Raw genomic sequence first — 17,855 nt, forward strand, 5'->3', positions numbered from 1 at the left:
TTGGCCTGTGGGTAATGCGGACTGGAAGTAGAGAGAAGTGAAAGATCTGAACTCCATGGAAGTGACCTGCAGCCCATTGTCGCCATTGTTCAATGGTGTTCTGCACCTGGCAGACATGCTTTTAAGATGGGTGATGACGGGGGCGTGGCTAGCGGCCAAGGAGAGCGGTCGCATGGTGTGAGAGCTCCCGGCCGTACAGGACCTCAAAGCTAGAAACCACGAAGCAAACCGTCCCTAACGTAACCTAAAGTGGGTAATACCTCTACCGACCTGTCGCCATGGCCCCTGCCAAGCAAACGAAGCTCACGGACCCGATCCGCCCGCAAAAAAAGGACAAGACACGGGCCGCCCAAGATGGCGCCGAAGGGCCCGCGCTTTCACAAACCTCGGATTCAGCACAAGAACCTGAGACTGAGGTAAACTCCTATACCGATGCCCCGGTCACAGAAAGGAAGCTCTTCACAATGCTGCAGGACTTCAGAGTCACTCTGCAGAAAGACCTTCGCCAGGCTACTAATGACATCAAAAGGGAAATAGCAGAGCTGGGGGAGAGGACGAACAGCTTGGAAGTCAGGCAGGATGACATGTGCTCAGCGCATGATATGCTGGCAGCGACTGTACAGCAACTAAGTGAAGAGCACAAGTCCCTAAAAACAAAGCTGGCTGATATGGAGGACCGCTCAAGGCGGAATAACGTCAGATTCCGCGGGATCCCGGAATCCGTGTCAAATGACAGCCTCGTGGAATACATATTGTCACTATGCAAGACCCTGGTGCCGACAATACCAGCACAGGAGTGGCTTATGGACCGGGCGCATCGCTTGCCAAGGCCCCAGAGACTTGCGCAGGATACGCCACGTGACACTGTGGTGCGATTCCATTACTTTAAAGCTAAAGATGCTGTTCTAGCAGCGGCCAGGAAAGCGTTGACCCTGCCTGCACCCTATGAAACAGTCCAACTGTTTGCAGATCTTTCGGCTCTGACCATGAGCAGGAGGCGAGAATTTGTGACAGTCACGAAGACGCTCAGAAACAACAACCTCCAATATAAATGGGGTTACCCAACCAAGATCATCGACTGGAGAAATGGAAGAGCACATACAGTACACGAACCGGAGGTGGGCATGCGGCTACTAAAAGAATGGGGTCTATTCCCAGTGGGGTCTCCGGATAAAGCACCGGCAGAGTCGCCGAAACGCCCGCAGAGAGAGTGGCAGATGGCAGGCTCACCCACCTTGAAATAAAGCTTCTGAATGGACCCTCTCAACCAGGCATTGCCATATGACGCACAGAGACTGTTCTGATTATCGTCAGACTAATGAACTGATAAATGTTGTGAGTATGTATGCATATGCACATTTGCACAAGATTGTACATCACAAACTAAGCACCATACATTAACGGCAGGGACTCGTTGAGAGACTAGTAACAAAGGATAAACAAAACAAACAGAAAAAAAAAAAAAAAAAGAGAAAATCCAGCAGTATGGGTTGAGTAACAACTGGGGGCCGGGGATTTAAGGGCGGGGGGAGACCTTGATCCCCAGTTCGTAAGGCTCTACGAGATACAAAGCAGCACCGAGCACAGGCAAGGTGCGCAGTTTATGCAGGTGTTCACACCTACCTACAGGGCTCTGTAGACAGGTTGCCAACTCCCTCCGGGGCAGGGCACTTAGGGATAAGGGGCGGTACAATAACTGCATATGAGGTCATGAACACGGTTCTCATCGTCAGTCAGACCCCTAGGGTGTGCGCGAGGAAGGGGACAATCTCCCGACTCCTGCATACCTTCGGAAAAGCGCTGAAGTTGGATATGGCGCTATGTATATACCTAATTTTATTATTGTTATTATTGTTTTTAGTGTTATTTCCCCAATTTTCTCCCACAACCTATCCCACCTGGACAGCACCGACCTTACTTGCATTACCTAACCATCCACACATATACGCTCCACATAAGCAAATCCGAACAGGACAGAATGGATGACACACTAAAAATCTTAACCCTAAACGTGAAAGGCCTCAACAGCCCCCATAAGCGTAGGCTGGCAGCGCAAGAAATGGTCAGGGCTAGAGCCGCAATAGTCTGCCTGCAGGAGACCCACTTCTGTATCCGGAACCCTCCTAAATTCACAGTTAAACAATATGCCCAGAACTTTCATGCCTTTGCTCCAACTAAATCCAGGGGCGTTGCCATATACTTTCATAATGACTGGGCGTTCTCCCTCTCCAAACAATACGCCAGGCGGGATGGGAGGCTACTGATTTTGGTGGGTTCATTAAATGGCCTACAAGTGACAGTAGTGTCACTATATGCCCCAAATGACTCACAGAAATCTTTTTTAAGTATGGCCTTCCGTACAATATCACGACATAAACAGGGTCACACTATAATATGTGGGGACTTTAATTGTACTCCCGACCCCTCCCTTGATATCCGCAGGGCGAACGATGAATCGCCAAAGTCGGCCTCCCTGGTCTTGGGTCACCACTTGAGTAGTCTCATGAATGAGCATGACTACTACGACACGTGGAGGAACCTGTACCCCCAAGAGAGGGACTTCACCTATTACTCGCCCATGCACATGACCTACACCAGAATAGATTTATGCCTCCTTGACACCAGAACTCTGCCATTTGCACTAAGCATCCGCATAGGACCAATCACGTGGTCCGACCATGCCCCACAACTGATAACGATCAAAATTCCATACCCAGCTAGAGGGCGAGGCACATGGCGCCTCAATGAGGGCCTCTTAGACACCCCGGGACATCTAAGGCAAATACAGACCCAGGTAAAAAACTATTTCGAGAATCACGCTAATTGCCAGACGTCAATAACTACCCAATGGTTAGCCCACAAGGCAGTTATAAGGGGAGACATAATCCAGATAGGAGCGAGGGCTAAAAAACTGTTCACCTCCGAGAAAATACGATTAGAACAAGACATAATCAGACATGAAGAGGCACACAAACGCAAACCCAAAGACAGCACGCACAAAAAATTAGAAGAACTCAGGTCAAAACTTAGGTCCCTACAACTAATAGAAACAGAAAAAAAGTTGCGATTCCTCAAACAATCATATTACTCCATGGGAAACAAGGCGGGTAAGCTCCTAGCTAAGAAGGTCCACCAAACAAAACTACAATCGAAATTACCCTATATCACCTCTGACCAAGGGGTGAAACTGTACAACCCCCAGGACATAGTCAACGAGCTAGCACGGTACTATGCGTCCCTATACCAACTAGACGGGGACATGGGGACTCACCAACCGACTAAACAGGAGATAGCACAGTTTATTGAGCAGGTAGACATGCCACGCTTGTCCCACACACAATGCTCCTACCTAGAGGAACCCTTCTCAGAGGAGGAAATAGAGAAGGCCATCAAGTCCCTTCCCAAACATAAAGCTCCTGGCCCGGATGGGCTGTCAAATTACTATTACATTAAGCTAGCACATCACTTGATCGCTCCCTTAACCAAACTTTTTAACAACATTAAAACATCAGGGGAAATGCCCAAGGAAATGCTGGAAGCATTCATTGTGACGTTGCCCAAGCCTAACAAACCCCCCACCCATTGTGCCAACCTACGACCAATATCCCTTCTTAACGCGGATACTAAGCTATACGCCAAACTGATAGCAACAAGACTCAAAACAATACTCCCGGATCTCATTTCCGAAGAACAGGCAGGTTTCGTTCCAGGGAGACAGGTGGGGGACAATACCAGACACTTCTTGAACCTAATAGACTGGGCGACAACATCGTCCCAGAATGGCCTGATTTTGGCGCTAGACGCCGAAAAGGCTTTTGATCGCCTGCATTGGGGTTATATGACACAAACGCTAGCCAAAATGGGATTCTCCCCAGCAATACTGTCAAGCATTCTAGCCCTTTACCGGAAACCAACTGCCAGGGTATTCAGCACGGGTTTCATCTCTGACCAGATAGAGATCAGGAATGGTACACGGCAGGGATGTCCCCTTTCACCCCTCATATTCATTCTAGGTCTGGAACCCCTTATACGCCTTATCAAACATGACCCAACCATACAGGGACTCCAAACACCAGGGGGCACAAAAAAACTAGCATTATTTGCGGATGATGTTCTGTTATTTATAACGCATCCGGAAACCTCAATCCCAAACCTACTACATAGACTAGATACATATAGGCAGGTATCTTATTACAGGAACAACTCCCTGAAAACACAGGCACTGCCTATCAATCTACCTAGTTCTACTGTCACAACACTACAAGCACAACACGCCTTTGACTGGCGGAAAACCTCCCTGCAGTATCTGGGGATCAAGCTCACAAAGTCTATCCAGTCCCTACCACAGGAAAACCACTACCCGGTTATACACAAACTTAAGGTCACACTCGAGAAATGGGAACGATTAGAGGTGTCCTGGCTAGGCCGCATCAACCTAGTGAAGATGATGGCAATGCCGCATATACTGTACCTGTTCAGAACCTTGCCTATTGCCCTCCCTAACAAACTAATCAAACTACTACAGAATACAATAAATGCACATGTGTGGAAAAGGAAACCCCCAAGAGTAGCAAGGGGTACTCTGGGGCTCCCATGTACTAGTGGGGGACTGGGTATGCCTGACATTAACGCATACTACAAGGCATCAGCACTGGCGCAAGGACTCAGGCTATTACGCCCCACAAATGCGCAACAAAAACCCATCTGGTTAGCGATGGAAAGTGCATGCCTAGGTACACAAGATATGACGAGGCACCTGTGGGCAGGGGGATACTCCCAAGCTGCAACAGGAAAGATGCTGCAATGCTCGAAATTTTTGCTAGAGGCCTGGAAAAACTGGAGCCCACATATAGTAGACACCAAATCACTCTTTTACGCAGCCCCTCTGGAAACATTAGCAATTTTCTCCCCTGACCTGCAGGTGAAGTGTTGGAGGGAGGGAGGAGCGGGCAAGGTCCAGGATATACTAGAGGGGGAAAAGGTAAAGCAGTTCCCCGTCCTGCACAACGATCTAAAGCTTCCGACGAAAGATATCTTCCTATATCTCCGCATAAAAAACATAGTACACTCACATATCCAACGTAGCAGTGCCCTCCCTATCGAACCCCAGCTAACGCTAAAGCAGGCACTATCCCACGGGCACATGAAACCGATGTCAGCATGTTATAACGCGCTTGTCACCAAGATAGCACATGATAAGCCGGCATACATGATTCAATGGGAGGAGGACCTGGGACTCAAATTTCCCACAACAGACTGGCATATGGCCCTAGCAACCACGAAAAGAGCATCGCAAAGCCTCGCCCTTTGGGAAGCTTACTGCAAAGTCCTAATGAGGTGGTACTTGGTACCATACAGACTGGCACGTATGTACCCGGGGACATCCGGGAAATGCTGGAGGTGCAATACCGATGAAGGGACTATACATCACATCTTCTGGGCATGCCCCTCGCTAGCAAAATTTTGGGAAAAGATATCCTCCCTCCTATTGTGCAGGACGGGTACAACCCTACCTGTGAAACCAGAACACTACATTCTCCACCTCATACCCGATATTGCCACCCACCCTCATAAGAAGGTGATTATTAATGTACTCACAGTAGCGAAAATAGTGCTGGCAGGTTGTTGGAAGACCAACAAAATTCCAACCATAGATATCATCACTAACAAAATGGACACCATTAGCGCATACGAAAGGATGGCAAGCAGGGTAAACGGTTGCAGTGAGAGATACGAAAAAGATTGGGGCAGCTGGCCAGCTGTGTGTTAGACAGGTACACGGAGATCATGATGTCATAGGTGTTACAAAGCAAAAGGTTTAGGGTGAACAGAGGTAATCATGCCAGTGGCATGAAGAGAGTCAAATCTACCAAGTCGAATTCACCAAGGAAAAAAATGTGTTGTCTAGGGTACCCCCGCCCCGCCCCTTCCCTCCCTTCCCCCTTTTCTTTCTGTACCCTTCCCGTCTCATCAGTTAAATGTTTAAAAATTAATAGCAATACAAATGTTTATCAAACGTGCACCAGGATACGAGAGGTTACCATTGCATTGTGATAGATTGTAACGCATGTAACACAGGTAGAATATGTAGCATACCATTTGCTATGTCCGAGTGTATATGTGACATCCGAGAGTAAAACCGGTGGAAAATGTCGAAGGGTCTATAACTCATACGTTAGGATGCTAACCAAGCCTCATGCAGGAGTTGAGCCCACAGCTGCGACTGTGCTGGTATAGGAGTTAAACGTTGCACTGCGCTGCACAATGTCTGAACTATATTTTTGTTTCAATAAAAAGACAAATGAGAAAAAAAGATGGGTGATGACAGCCATGCTGGTTGCCTCACCTATGGGTGCAATTTCGAGATACCTCGAGTAGTAGTCTACAACAACCAGATGTTTTTTTCCGTTGAATTCACACAAATCTGCAACTATCTTCTGCCTGGGGCCCACAAGCAGCAGGGTAGATATTAGGTCAGTGATGATTCCAGGCCACCACATCCAGTGGCTGCTCTTTCTCTACACTTAGAAATCCCCAAATGGCAATTATGAATTTTAGTTAATATTTCTTGCAATATACTGGCTTGAAATAGCACTAAACAATCCAGTTCTGTGAGATGCGCTCTCTCTGACTGGAAAGCACTCGGCAGCATCCACACTGCTCGGCTCTCAGGTCAGCCACTCTTTAAGTAACTAATAACTTCATGGAGATTAGTATGCAGACACGTCTCTATCTCTTAAAATGCTTACATTTCCCAAACGAGATGGACTTGGATGCCTATATTGAATCCATGTACACCTTAACATCTAATTCTGTTGATGACACTTCAGCAGCAGCCAGTGGGAGCCTGGAGAAGTGTATCTGCCACCACTAAGTGTATCTGCCACCAAGTTGCTTCCTCTGACCATGCACTACCCGAACATTTAATTTCTCATCAAAAGTCTCTGGCATCTCAGTGAGACATCTGGTATGTCTCAGTGAGGCATCTGGTAGAAATTTGCCCAAATAATTCACAAGGCCCAGTATTTGTCTCAGTTCAGTACTGTCAGAAGTGCTATTAATTTTCTTAATAGCGAGAACTTTACTGGCATCTGGCTTAATGCCATCTCTGCTAATAACATGACCAAAGTAGCACAGTTCTGTTTACGCAAAGTGACATTTATCTTTGTTTAGCTTCAGTCCAGTTGCTCTCTGTCGCTAATCATGCTCTTCTTGAGTGGACCCATACACTAGGATGTTATCCATTACTACTACAGTGCCCTTATGATCACATAGAATCAGATCTCAGGGGCAGAAGATATCCCAAAGGTGAGTCTGTGGAAACAAAACTGACCTACAGATATAATAAAGGTAGTCAGCTTGCGGCTCCATGGGTATAGAAGTATTTGCCAAAATCAACTGGAAGCGTCAAGCATTTAGCCCCTGACCACCTTGGATCTATATCTTCCATTGTCGGCAGCATATATGTCTCCCTCTTCACTTCCTCATTCAGGCATTTTAAATCCACACAAATGCGAATTTTCCCATTTTTCTTAGCAACAGGCACAATGGGAGCACACCAGTGACTTCCTCAATAACACCCATCCACTTCATAAGTTCCACTTTAACCTGTGACAAAATTGGGAATAGAATTCTACGAGATATTGTATGGAATCGCATCAGTCTTGAGTATGTATTCGGACCGTCTCACAATTCAAGTGGCCAAGATCTCCAAACATAGCCATGTAGGTGGTGGAAGTGCACTCAACCTTCGTCCTGGAATCCTGGGTGCTGTACTGGATAGGTCCCAGTACCAGAAGGGACCAAATATGAAATTTGAATTTAGAAAATAATCCAGGCACTCCAACGAATTCCAAACAAGGGAGTTTATTGGACCAAAAAAACAGAAAGCAACGTTTCGACCCCTTAGGGTTTGACAAAAACCCTTTGGACCCTTTGGGTCCACTAAAACTGCCTTGTGTGGAATTCGTTGGAGTGCCTGGATTATTTTCTATATTCAAAGATCTCCAAACATGCACTCTCGCAAGAAATTGCCTAACACAAACACTGCAACCTTCAGGGCTTTGAACGTTTACTATAATGTCCTCAAGCTGTGGTCGTTGTAGCATTTTTATGAGTGTTGCAAAACAATTAAATAATGGTAATGACCGCTCCCGTATCAGTCTTAAAGGAAACAAAAAATTTATTCCTGATCCTATAGGGTTAAAACCACCATCTAGCCACCCTGGTTCCCTCATGCCTCCATAAATATAGTAAAATCTTACTTGTATTCCAGTCTGCAGCTGCATACTGTGTCCATTTTTCCTTTAGACCTGCCCACTCCCTGCTGACATCAGCAGAAGTGGTAGCCTGATCCAATCACAATGCTTCCCCATAGGATTGGCTGAGACTAACAAAGAGGCAGATCAGGTGCAGAGCCAGCACAATTCAAACACAGCCCTGGCCAATCAGCATCTCCTCATAGAGATGAATTTAATCAATGAATCTCTATGTGGAAAGTTCAGTGTCTGCATGCAAAGGGAGGAGAAACTGAATGTTTGGATGCAATTTAGGAAGCCATGACCCAGGAAGGATACACACTTGGTTAGAGACATGCAGACACTCATGCATACTGATAGGCACACACACACTCACTTAAAGGCAGATAGTCACACATACAGGCACACACAACGGCACAGCTACAACGACACACACAGTTGGAGTCACACATAGTTACAGTCACACACAGGCAGACTGTCACACACAGGCAGAAAGTCACACACACACAGGCAGGCAGACAGTCACACACACACACAGACAGACAGTCACACACACAGACAGTCACACACACATGGAGACAGTCACACACACACAGGTAGGCAGTCACACAGACAGTCACACACACAGACAGTCACACAGACGGACAGTCACACACACAGGCAGGCAGACACACACAGGCAGGCAGGCAGTCACACACAGGCAGGCAGTCAGACAGTGTTTGTGTTTGTAACTAAGTGGCTACTAAAAAAAGACTGGACATACCCAATTTGCAATACCTTGGGTTCCTACTTTTGTAAATAGTAGGCCATCATAGGGGTAATTCTCATTCCTGGGCTACCTTACGCTCTCAAAGGCAACATAACCAATCTGGCAAATTTCAATGTGAAAAAACTGAAATGCAAACCTTTTATGTAACTTTTGAAAACACCATAAAACCTGTACATGGGGGGTACTGTTATACTTGGGAGACCTTGCTAAACAGAAATATTAGTGTATCAAAACCGTAAAACATATCACAACAAATAAATTGTCAGTGAAAGTGCTGTTTGTGTGTGAAAAATTAAAAAAATGGCACTTTCACTGCCGATATCATTGTTGTAATACATTTTAAAGTTTTGAAACACTAATATTTGTATTCAGCGAAGTCTCCCGAGTAATACAGTACCCCCTACGTGCAGGTTTTATGGTGTCTTGGAAATCTACAGGGTTAAATAGAGGGCCTGCAAACAAATTTCTGTGAACTTTCTGTCTGGATTATCAAGCAGGTCCCTCAAACTGTAATTAATAAAATTACTTAATTATGTAAAAATATTACATGAATATATATGTAGAATTTAAATATGTGTGTATATATATATATATGTATATATGTGTGTAAATTTTTTATTATTTTTATTTATATATAGATAGATTTATAGAGATATATACATATATATTTATATGTATATATATATAATTTTGTTCTATCATATATTATTATAAAAATACAGTTCGAACAAAATTACACATGTATATATAATTTTTATTTATTTATTTTTTATTTAAGTTATTTTATATTATATATATGTGACGAACGGAACCTCGTCACGGGTTCTTGGAGGGGCCTGCTTGCCAGGCTCCTGCCAAAAGACTATGGGCCCTTTAAAAAACGATGTGAGCAGACTTGGTTCCTTGGATTTTATATTTGGTTAGGGAACCGAACAGGCGCACGAACCAGAGACCATCCGGGAGCTTGTTAAGCCTAATTGACAGTTTGTAACACTTTCCACTGCAGTGTTCTAAGTGTTCGTCTGGGTGGCAGCTGTTCGCATGAACGACCATGAGGTGGCGGCCATCTTCTTCCCGCAAACGCAGGCAGCGATGTTCGGTTCTACACAACTTAGAAGGGCACTGTTCGGTGGAAACGTTCCCACGAACAAGCTCCAGGGTAAGACTCTTATGTTCGATAGTTTGTTCGGTTTTTAAACTACCGAACTAGACCGACTGCAAGCCCTGATTCTCTGGAACTGTTTTGGGCAGGAGCCTCATGTGCATTCAGTCAAATTATGACTTCCATGGAAATCCCAAACCCCTGAACCGATCTGGGTGATTTTTGGATATTTTGGTCCCCCAGATACTTTTGTGGGGTTTCCATGTGTTTTGGGGGTACTTTTGGGGTATTTTAAAATGTATGTTTTCTGTGCCTGGAGATTATTGAGTTTAGTATAATTCCTGACTCAATTATTTCCCAGGCACAGGGGAGGGATTATCTTGTTGGTGTGGGAGTGTCCTGGACCTGAGAGCCAATGTAATCATGTGTATATTTTTGCTGTAGTCTACTCTCAGGTCCAGTGGGGAATGCCCCTGGAATATGTTTGAGGAAACCCATTGCATGGGGACTGACATAAAAGGCCGTGTGTGGTCCCATTAAACAGAACGCTTTACCCCTTCATGAAGTCTAGGCTCATGTTTGGGGGATTGGAGAACTATATTCACCCTGGGGATTGCTATAATCACTATACTCCCTTGGATTACAACACTTGCTCTTGTAAGAGCAGCCTGCTTTGCTCTCTGGACTAGGAGAGGTCTACCCACTGGAAGCTGAACTTAATTAATATTAAAATACACTTAGACATAGTAGTGTTGGTGTATGTATGTTTGTATATATTTATTTATAATACATACACACACACACATATATATATATATATATATATATATATAAAAATCTTATATATATATAATTTACTTTTACACTAAAGACGACGTGGTCCGGTGTTTAGGACCGGGTCCCCAAGGACGGCATAGTACGTCCGCCAACCTTAAGGGGTTAAAATGCTGAAATTATATACAAACACCAACTCTACACACAGAAGCACATCTGCTTCTAAGTACTACTATCTGTAGAAATTAGTGTATATAAAAACAAAAATTGTCAAAAAATAAAGCATTACGCTCTTCTAATTTAAAGGTTTGTGCTACCATGCAAATTCTTTTTTGGGGGGTTCCACCATGTTGGTACCTTATATCAAAGGGTTCCCCTGGAAAAAAAATATTGGGAAACCCCTGGTATAAGGGATATTGCTGAATCATTTAAACACCTATATTAATTAGTTAGCCATGCGTGGCAAACTGAGGCAAAGTACTCACAGCTGGTATGATTGGTTTCATTTTTAGAAATTCCGCCTTCCATTCCTCAGGGAGCTGACCAGATGTTGTATCCATGACAATAAAAGTGACTGTAAACAAGGGATTCAAATTTAGTATCAAAAGGGTAGATGTAAGCCATACTTAAATAAGAGGCTGGGTGAGATGCTCTGGCTGAGTCTATCTTCTATTTTATGTATTAAGCAACTTTTACACTGACGTCATATTCCAGCTCCCGGGATGACTCTGCGGCACGCAAGGGATGGGGGGGAAATGCAGCAGGAACACATGGGGACACTGAAACACTAGGGGACACACGGGGACACTGAGACACTGGGGGACATATGGGACACTGAGACACTAGGGGACACAGACACTAGGGGACAAATGGGGACACAGACACTTGGGGACACTGGAAAACATGGGGACACAGACACTGGGAGACACTGAGACACATGGGGATGCTGAGACACATGGGGATGCTGAGACACATGGGGATGCTGAGACACATGGGGATGCTGTGAGACATAGGGACATTGGGAGACATTGGGACACGGAGACACTATATCCCCATTTCTCCCAGTGTCCTCATGTCCCCCATCCAGTGTCGCTAGTGTCTCAGTGTCCCCAAGTCTACCAGTGTCTGTGTCCCATGTCTCTCAGTGTGCCTAGTGTCCCCATGTGTCCCAGTGTCCTTATATGTCCCAGTGTCCCCATGTCTATGTCCACAACTGTCCCCATGTCTCCAAGTGTCCGTCTCACAGCCAGTGTCCCTAGTCTCTCAGTGTCTGTGTTCCCATGTCTCTGTGTCCCTAGTGTCTTAGTGTCCCCAAATGTTTCAGTGTCCCCATGTCTCCCAGTGTCTGTGTCCCTAGTGTCTCAGTGTCCCCATTTCTCCCAGTTTCCCTAAATGTTTCAGTGTCCCCATGTCTCTGTGTCCCCATGTCTCTGTGTCCCCAGTATCCTAGTGACATGGGGACACACTGAGACACTAGGACACTGGGAGAAATGGGGACACTGAGACACTGGGAGACTAGGGGACTGGGCGACATGGGGATACTGACACTGTGATACATAGGGACACAGACCCTGGGTGGCTTGCGAGACAGACACTGGGAGCAATCCATCTATACAGCAGAATCAAACTGTGAGTAGTTTGTTGGTGATTTTACAGAATTTTCTCTGATGTCACTCCTTGTGATTATGCAAATGATTAAGGCTGGTATTTTTTTCAAAGAAAAGTGGCAACCCTAACTACTCTTCAAATACTCTTGCTTAAAGAAGCACTATAGGGTCAGGAACACAATCATGTATTTCTGACCCTATTATGTTAAAACCACCACTCTGGCCCCTTCTTGCCTCCCTAAGTATAGTAAAATATAACTTGTGTTCAAGTCTGCAGTTGCTGGCTCTGCCTCTGAACTGACTGTCTGCTGACATCATCAGAAGTGGTGGTCTGAGCAAATTACAATACTTACCCATTGGATTGGCTGAGACTGTCAACTAGGCAGATCAGGGGCAGAGCCAGCACAAGTCCAACATAGCCCTGGCCAATCAGCATCTCCTCATAAAAATAAATTGAATCAATGCATCTGTATGAGGAGAGTTCAGTGTCTGCATGCAGAGGGTGGAGACACTGAGTGGCAGTGCTGCACACTAGGCAGTACTGCCCCAGGAAGCACCTCTAGCAGCCATCTAAGGAGTGGCCAGTGGAGTTATTTTCTCTGAAAAGGCAGTGTTTACTGCAAAAGGCCTGAATGGAATGATTCTACTTACCAGAACAAATACAATAAGCTGTAGTTGTTATGGTGACTATAGTGTCCCTTTAAATTTGGAAGCTTAAGAGAGATGTATGGGAACAAAACTTGTGTGGACTGGCTGACAATGAAATTAGTTTAGGTAATGCAGACGTTGGTCTCTCTAACATTGTGGTATGTTCCCTTTCTTCTAAACTCACTACAAACACATTTTCTCTGTCTCAGACTATATACCAAGAATTTCTGCCTGCTAGTAAGAAGGTAAGGAGACAAGTGGACATGTGAGTGCTAGGGGGCAGTCCTTAGAAAGCATGGAGTGAGCGCATCATTAGAAGCATTTATGTCAAGCTCAGGGTGCTGCCTGCATAGTATGCCCTTAGTTGGACAGCCTGCAGGATTGGCGGGCAGCCTGACATGCATTCATGCCAGGCTGACCTTCCAATTCTTTGGACAGATATGCCCCCTTTTTGGGCATGTTCTCCCCTTTTGGCAGGTCTGGTCACGTGATTCGCACCAGTGGCCCACCCTTTTACCCCGCCCATTGACTTCCTGCTTCACTGGACACTGCTGTTAGGGGTTATGGATTTACTTGAAAGATGAAAGCATAAATTTGAGAGATTAGCATAGAGTATGGGTTTTCTTATATCCTCATCCTATGAGTTTCCCTCCAGCACCATCTCCATCAGATACATGGCGCTTGGGAGGTATGAGTGTTTTAGTGTTTTTGGTCAATAAGATTCCGTAATTAGGCCCATCATAATTGTCAGCACCAGGCCCAGTGTGCTCTTAATCCGGCCCTGGTGTGTGTGGCTAGCTGTCATTGTGTGTTTATATCTGTCAGTGTGTCTGTGTGTGTGTAACGGACCGTTTTGCACACAAGAGGTTGAAAACCGTTTAGGCGATATTCCCCTTTCCAGATGCGCAGGCAGCTACTGTAAGCACCAATCTCCCGAACTGCAAACTACACGAATCCTCCAACTCCTGAACAGGAAACACACAAACCCGGGAAACAGCCGAACAGGAAAAGCATACAATCAGCTTACACTCCTGGCAATCGGCATACAATCCAAATCCCCCAATAATGAGACGACACTTCGGTTTGAGGGTTAAGCAGAATCTGACTGTACTGGCACATACAGTCTCTTTTATTCCCAATCCACAAACATAGTACAGCCCACAGGGTTTTACAGAACAACCAATCAATCCGTACAATACACACAGACACTCCCACACAAAATCATCCCCTCTGCCTGTGATATGATTACTGAACACAATGGGTAATATCATTATCACAGGCAGAGGAATACAGTTTTTACACAATATTAATAACTTCTAAAATATACATGCCACGAACATAAAACATACATTTTCATAATCAGCATGCGGGAAATAAACACATACTCAAAAATCAGGGCAATCGGTTCAGGGGTTAAAAAAGTTAGATGGAAGTCCTTTATGACATTTTCATGCCCAAAACAGTTCCATAGATTTGGGCTGTGCAGTCGGTCTATTTCAGGCTGAAAAAATGACTAAGTCCCATTCGAACGTGCGTTCGAATCTTCGAATGGGACTTAGTCTCTACGACTGCAAAATCATTGTGGGAGAAGGTAAGGCTCAGCGGTGTTCGCGGAACTGTGTAGACGATTTCAATTCCATGAATTTGGCTACACATACCGCTGACCGCATTAAATGAACCAAGATGGCCGCCGCCATGTGTTCGTTTTTCTAATGGCGGCCACTTCGACTACTTCGGCACTTCAACGGCATTTGAATTGCCAATTTAAAAGTACAAATCCTTTCTCTGGGAGTTAAAGGGCCAGCAGCAGCACAACAAAAATCCATTATGCCCAAATCTGTTATTTCAAGGGCCAAACCTCCCAGGGACCATAATCACAGGGCAAGAGGTTGGCAAGCAGTCCTCTCCAGGCACAAGTGGCAGGGCTGGTATATATGTCAGTGTGTGTGAGTGTGCGTGTGTGTCTGTCAGTGAATGTGTGTAAGTCTGTCAGTGGATGTCTGAGTGATTGTTTATGTCTGTGAGTGAGAGTGTGTGTGTGTGTCTGTGAGGGTGCCTGTGTGTCTGAGTGATTGTGTGTGCCTGTCTGTGAGTGTATGTGTATGTCTGTCAGTGTGTGTCTGTGATGGAGCTGGTGTGTCTGAGTGATTGTGTGTGCCTGTGAGTGAATGTGTATGTGTGAGTGTGTGTGTGTGTCTGAGTGATTGTGTATGCCTGACAGTGTGTGTGTCTGTAAGTGTTTGTGTGTGTCTGCATCATTGTGTGTGTATGTCAGTAAGTGTGTGCGTGCCTGAGTGAGTCAGTGATTGTGTGTGTCTGTCAGATTGTGTCAAATCGGTGTGTGCGTATGTCAGTGTATCTGAGAGTGTGTGTCTGTCAGTCAAAGTGTGTGTTAGTCTTTAACAGGCAGAGGTCTGGCATTGACAGGAAGAGGTGGGGCAAATGCAAATTGGGGGCTGCCCGGGTTCCATCAAGCCTAGGGCAGCACAGATCCAAAATACACCACTGCTTGAACATAACTATATTTTTTGAAGATATTGTTTGTGTACATCTTGTTATCACTACAAGAAGAATGTGCATTTTGCACCTCTTTTGTTAAATTAGTATTTTGTAAGTGAAGTTGATAAGATCATTTTCTCATGGTGCACTCCCTAATGTAATGTGCTGCGCACGCTTATGCTATTAGGTTTAATATAATTTTCTTAGCATTATCTTAGGGATTTAATTACCATGATATGAATTATGTTTTATTGACAAGGGAACTGCAAATTTAAGTGGAAAAACAGCAGATTTGAAGAATTTAACTATTTTAAATCATATTTGGGTGTGAAAATACTTAATTAAATACATATATGTGCTTATGATATCATACACTTATATTGTTATCTAATGAATTACTTCCACATATTTAAAATAACTAATTGTGTGCCATAAACAACCTCTATTTTCTCCTGGCTCCCAAAGAGATTTTTGTCAAATTTCTGCAATTTGCTGTATTTAATATTTATAAAATTCAGATTTATATTTAAAAATAGCCATTAAGCAAAACTCACATGTCTGTCCTCTGTATGTTCTCACCAGTGAGGCTCTCACACCATTAGACGATCAACAGTTTTACATCTGAGAATATATTGTCGAGAGGGACAAGATCACCACATTTGTACTTTTGTATGATGAAATCAAAGGATGAGGTAATTGAAGATTTCTGCTTTTAACAGTAAGCATGTAGCAAGGCAATGGCTTCCTTGTGTTATTACTTTTTAGAGATGAAGAAATCTAAGAGAGAACAATTGCATAACGCCAAGTGTCCCTATTTAGGAGAAACAGTCCTTATTTCGGGCACAAATACCTCTGTCCCTCTTTTCTATCCTTATGTCCTTCTTTTTTAGGAGTTCCATATTGTTGGGGTGCCTGGATGTATAACAAAGCTTAAGGAGATTTTATAGTTTTAGAAATAAAAAATTGAAATTCCTAACACTATTGAGCCCTCTGGCCCCCACCCTTCTCACGGACCACCACACCCTCACATAAAGGGTTAAAAAAATTTATTTACTCAACGGATTCCAGCAGCAAGGCCCCTCAGCGCTGGGTCGGCGCTCTGCCTCCTCCGACGTCATCTGACAGGGGACCAAATGCAAATGCGTGGCAAGTGCATTAGACACTGGATCATGCTTTCTTATGGGGATTTCACTGGATGTCCTCATGTAGAGCGTAAGTACGTTCAGCATCAGTGGTATATGGTTAATCGGAAGTGCCTCTAGTGGCTGTCTCATAGATTTTTTGTGTCTAACATGACAATATCATTTTTGAAAGAAAAAAAAAGGGGGGAATTGGGGCACACCAAGAACAAGCATTTCTCATGCCTCTCAAAAGCCTCACTTTTGTCAGGACAGTCCTAATTTTCAGGTCCTGGTAACACAAGGGATTATATGTAGATTTATAAAGATGGATGTTTGAAGCACATATTTTACATAGTTACATTGCTGAAAAGAGACTTGCGTCCATCAAGTTCAGCCTTCCTCACATTTGTTTTTTGCTGTTGATCCAAAAGAAGGCAAACAAAAAAACCAGTTTGAAGCACAATTTTAGAGCAAACTAGGAAAAAAATTCCTTCTTGACCCCTGAATGTCAGTCAGATTTATCCTTGGATCAAGCAGTTATTACCCTACATTGAAAGATTATATCCTTGAATATTCTGTTTTTGCAAGTATGCATCTAGTAGCTGTTTGAACATCTGTATGGACTCTGATAAATCCACTTCTTCAGGCAGAGAATTCCACATCCTGACTGTTCTTACAGTAAAAAAACATTTCCTTTGCCTTAGACTAAATCTTCTTTCTTCCAGTCTAAACGCATGACCTTGTGTCCTATGTAAAGTCCGGTTTGTGAATAGATTTCCACACAATGGTTTGTATTGGCCCCGAATATATTTGTATAATGTTATCATATCCCCTCTCAGGCAATGTTTTTCTAAACTAAATAGGTTTCAATTTGTTAACCTTCATAGCTGATATGTTCCATTCCTTTTATTAATTTTGTAGCCCGCCTCTGCACTTTTTCTAGTGCCATAATATCCTTCTTTAGAACAGGTGCCCAAGATTGTACAGCATATTCAATATGTGGTCTTACCAGTGATTTATAAAGAGGAAAAATGATATTCTCGTCCCGAGAATGAATGCCCTTTTTCATGCATGACA

General features: G+C 44.2%; 1 protein-coding gene across 3 annotated transcripts in view; it reads right to left on the bottom strand.

Moving 5' to 3' along the window:
* LOC134608006 (membrane-spanning 4-domains subfamily A member 4D-like) overlaps positions 1-16,283 on the bottom strand; it is a 61,024-nt gene extending 44,741 nt beyond the window's left edge. For all 3 annotated transcript variants that reach the window (XM_063450639.1, XM_063450636.1, XM_063450637.1), the window contains exons 1-2: positions 16,212-16,283; positions 11,389-11,477 (exon numbers count right to left, since the gene is read on the bottom strand). In XM_063450639.1, the coding sequence (XP_063306709.1) occupies positions 11,389-11,463 (75 nt within the window). In that variant the 5' untranslated portion in view covers positions 11,464-11,477; positions 16,212-16,283. The remainder of the gene's footprint in view (positions 1-11,388; positions 11,478-16,211) is intronic.
* Positions 16,284-17,855: the final 1,572 nt, after the last annotated feature.

The sequence above is a fragment of the Pelobates fuscus genome, chromosome 4 (assembly GCF_036172605.1).
Source record: "Pelobates fuscus isolate aPelFus1 chromosome 4, aPelFus1.pri, whole genome shotgun sequence".
In the NCBI taxonomy this organism is placed as follows: domain Eukaryota; kingdom Metazoa; phylum Chordata; class Amphibia; order Anura; family Pelobatidae; genus Pelobates; species Pelobates fuscus.